The 2,388-nt window shown below is 34.4% G+C and overlaps 1 protein-coding gene across 1 annotated transcript; it reads right to left on the bottom strand.

The window, feature by feature from the left end:
- Positions 1–728: 728 nt before the first annotated feature.
- On the bottom strand, positions 729–1,804 carry LOC106310020 (universal stress protein A-like protein). Its single transcript, XM_013747213.1, has 4 exons — positions 1,511–1,804; positions 1,307–1,416; positions 1,018–1,136; positions 729–928 (listed from the first exon to the last, which is right to left on the bottom strand). The coding sequence occupies exons 1-4, from the start codon at positions 1,680–1,682 to the stop codon at positions 838–840; spliced, it is 492 nt and encodes a 163-aa protein (XP_013602667.1). The 5' UTR covers positions 1,683–1,804; the 3' UTR covers positions 729–837.
- Positions 1,805–2,388: the final 584 nt, after the last annotated feature.

Raw genomic sequence — 2,388 nt, 5'->3', positions numbered from 1 at the left:
TATTGGTCCTGAGGGGAAGCATGTGCTTCCGGCCTTATTTACGATAACTAAAATTTCGGCCATTTTTTAAACAAAGTCTCTTATCGCTCAGTTGATTAATGACTTACAAGTATTCTGAAAGGTTATTGGTTTGATCTTCTCGAGTCATTTTTACTGCATTTTGTTACCTTAAAATTTGTTGAGCTTCGGAATCAAAATATTTTAGGGCTGGGCCTGGTAATATGCATCCACCAAGTAAACAATTGCATCGACCGAATCAGAAGGTGAGATAATACTACTAATAATAATATTACAAACAATATAGACCTCGTCCTTTCACATGTGAATCAATGTGGTTTTTCAGGCGTTGTCGAGGTCATATAGTATTGCCCAATAGACCCATTACAACAATGGGCCTTGCTTGAAGCTAACAATTAGAGTTAAAGAGACATCTAAACTGCAGGTGCACAACAACAACAAAAAAACAGACATCTAAACTGCAAATATCCAAAACGTTTTTTTTTCTTCCCAAAACGTTTATGCTGTATACGTAAATCCACTGTTTTTCTCTTGAGAAAGATCGTAAATCCACTGTTGCGTTTAGAAAATTTGTTGAATTAGGTTTTTTAGTGGTGCAATATAAGACCTAGTGAAAATAAGAACTAAGAAGGTAAAAGTAATTTTATTAGTGCCCCCATGTCATTACTTATCCGTTAAATCATTTTTATTATCATAATCATTCATTACTATTTAGAATTTAAAATGGTCATCCATATATTATTGCATTCGAAGATTGATTTATCTGTTACATCAATTGCTTTGAAACATATACAATCATAAGAGTTATGACTTTTGCGCTCAATTATTTTGAGGATTCTTCTTCTTCACGATAATCACAGGGCATTTTACTCGTTTGGCACAATACTCGCTCACACTGCCTAGCAAAGCCCTATCAATGAGACATACATAAACCATATTAATGATCAGTCAATCGTAACTAAATAAGATTAAAAATAAATAAAAGGAGTAAAACCTTACCTTTTGAAGAAGCCATAGTCATGTGTTCCAATAACTAACATATCAGCCATAAGTTTCTGAACTACGTTACGTATAACCTCCTTGGCATCTCCTCTTCCAACTCTTCTCTCTATATTAATCTGCATATTAACAATAATAACTTTAATCATTTGTATCCCATACAACAGAAACACGATTACTTCTAAATACTATATTTGATCATGTTTCGTTAACCTCACTTGCAAATAATCTGTAAACTCTTTTTGATACAATCCAACAAAGTGATCCAAGTTTATAGTAAGAAACTTACATCGGACTCAAAATCTTGGTAGACAGTTCGAGATCGAGCCATGACCGATTCCACGAGCTCGTGTTCATATTTCTTCAACGCTGCAACCGGATCTCCGGTCACTATAAACCCTAGAAACTCGACCAAACACACAGTCCATAAGCTGAAAGAATTATTTCAAGGGTAGTTTAATCAAAGGATGTATTATGAAATGACGAGACTCACCTGCGGCATCGATGGAAGAGTAAACAGAAAGAGGGGGCTTGACGTAAAGGAGGATGAGGGTATTGTTGGAACCATATGGAAAAAGATTGTCAAGACTCCATGAAAGAGCTTCCATGCTCTCTTCACTTTCGTCTACTGCTACTACAATCTTCCTCTCCTTGGTTTCCTCCATTTTTTTACTATAACAATTAGTGATTTACTTGTTTTGAAATAGTAGAGAAAATATAGGAGAAGGTTTGATGGAAGAAGAGAATGCTAATTTGTTTCTGTTTATACAAGTAGCTAGGCAAAACTCAAAACCCACTTGATTTCCGGTTTTGGAGTTAAGTGTTTTAGTTTAGATATAGTTTTGGAGTTTTGTAACGTACAAGTAATATCATCTCCAATGTATTTTTCTATTTTTTCCTGTAAAATAGAAAAACTCTATAATAGAGGTGAGTTTGTCTCCCATGTATTCTTTGTTACGAAAGTCAAAGAAAGCAGCAGCCACCGTTTTCGTTGAAAATATAAAAAGATGTGGGGCCCGCTGCACTATTTGTACAGTAAATTTCCTTCTATATATACGAACGTTTGTGTTCGTTTGTAAACACACCATCCTTCTCCATCAATAACACATCCTCTCTTCTTATCAGTATTATCTTCTTCGTACGGGTATAAAATTTTGCTTTATTTAAATTCCTGCGATATAATAAAATTCCAGTTCTTTTCATAACACGTTATCAGCACGATCACTCTGCGATTCGGTAAAATTTATTTGTATAATTTATACCCTGTTATAATGGTCGGTATACCGCCTCTACTATTATTTATATCATGTTATAATGGCCGGAATACCGCCTATATTATTTACTAGTAATTTAATTTATTTATTGGTCGGC

The sequence above is a fragment of the Brassica oleracea genome, chromosome C8 (genome assembly GCF_000695525.1).
Source record: "Brassica oleracea var. oleracea cultivar TO1000 chromosome C8, BOL, whole genome shotgun sequence".
Classification (NCBI taxonomy): domain Eukaryota; kingdom Viridiplantae; phylum Streptophyta; class Magnoliopsida; order Brassicales; family Brassicaceae; genus Brassica; species Brassica oleracea.
The sequence above is the reverse complement of the archived record's forward strand: the minus strand, read 5'-3'. Positions and strand labels throughout refer to the sequence as shown.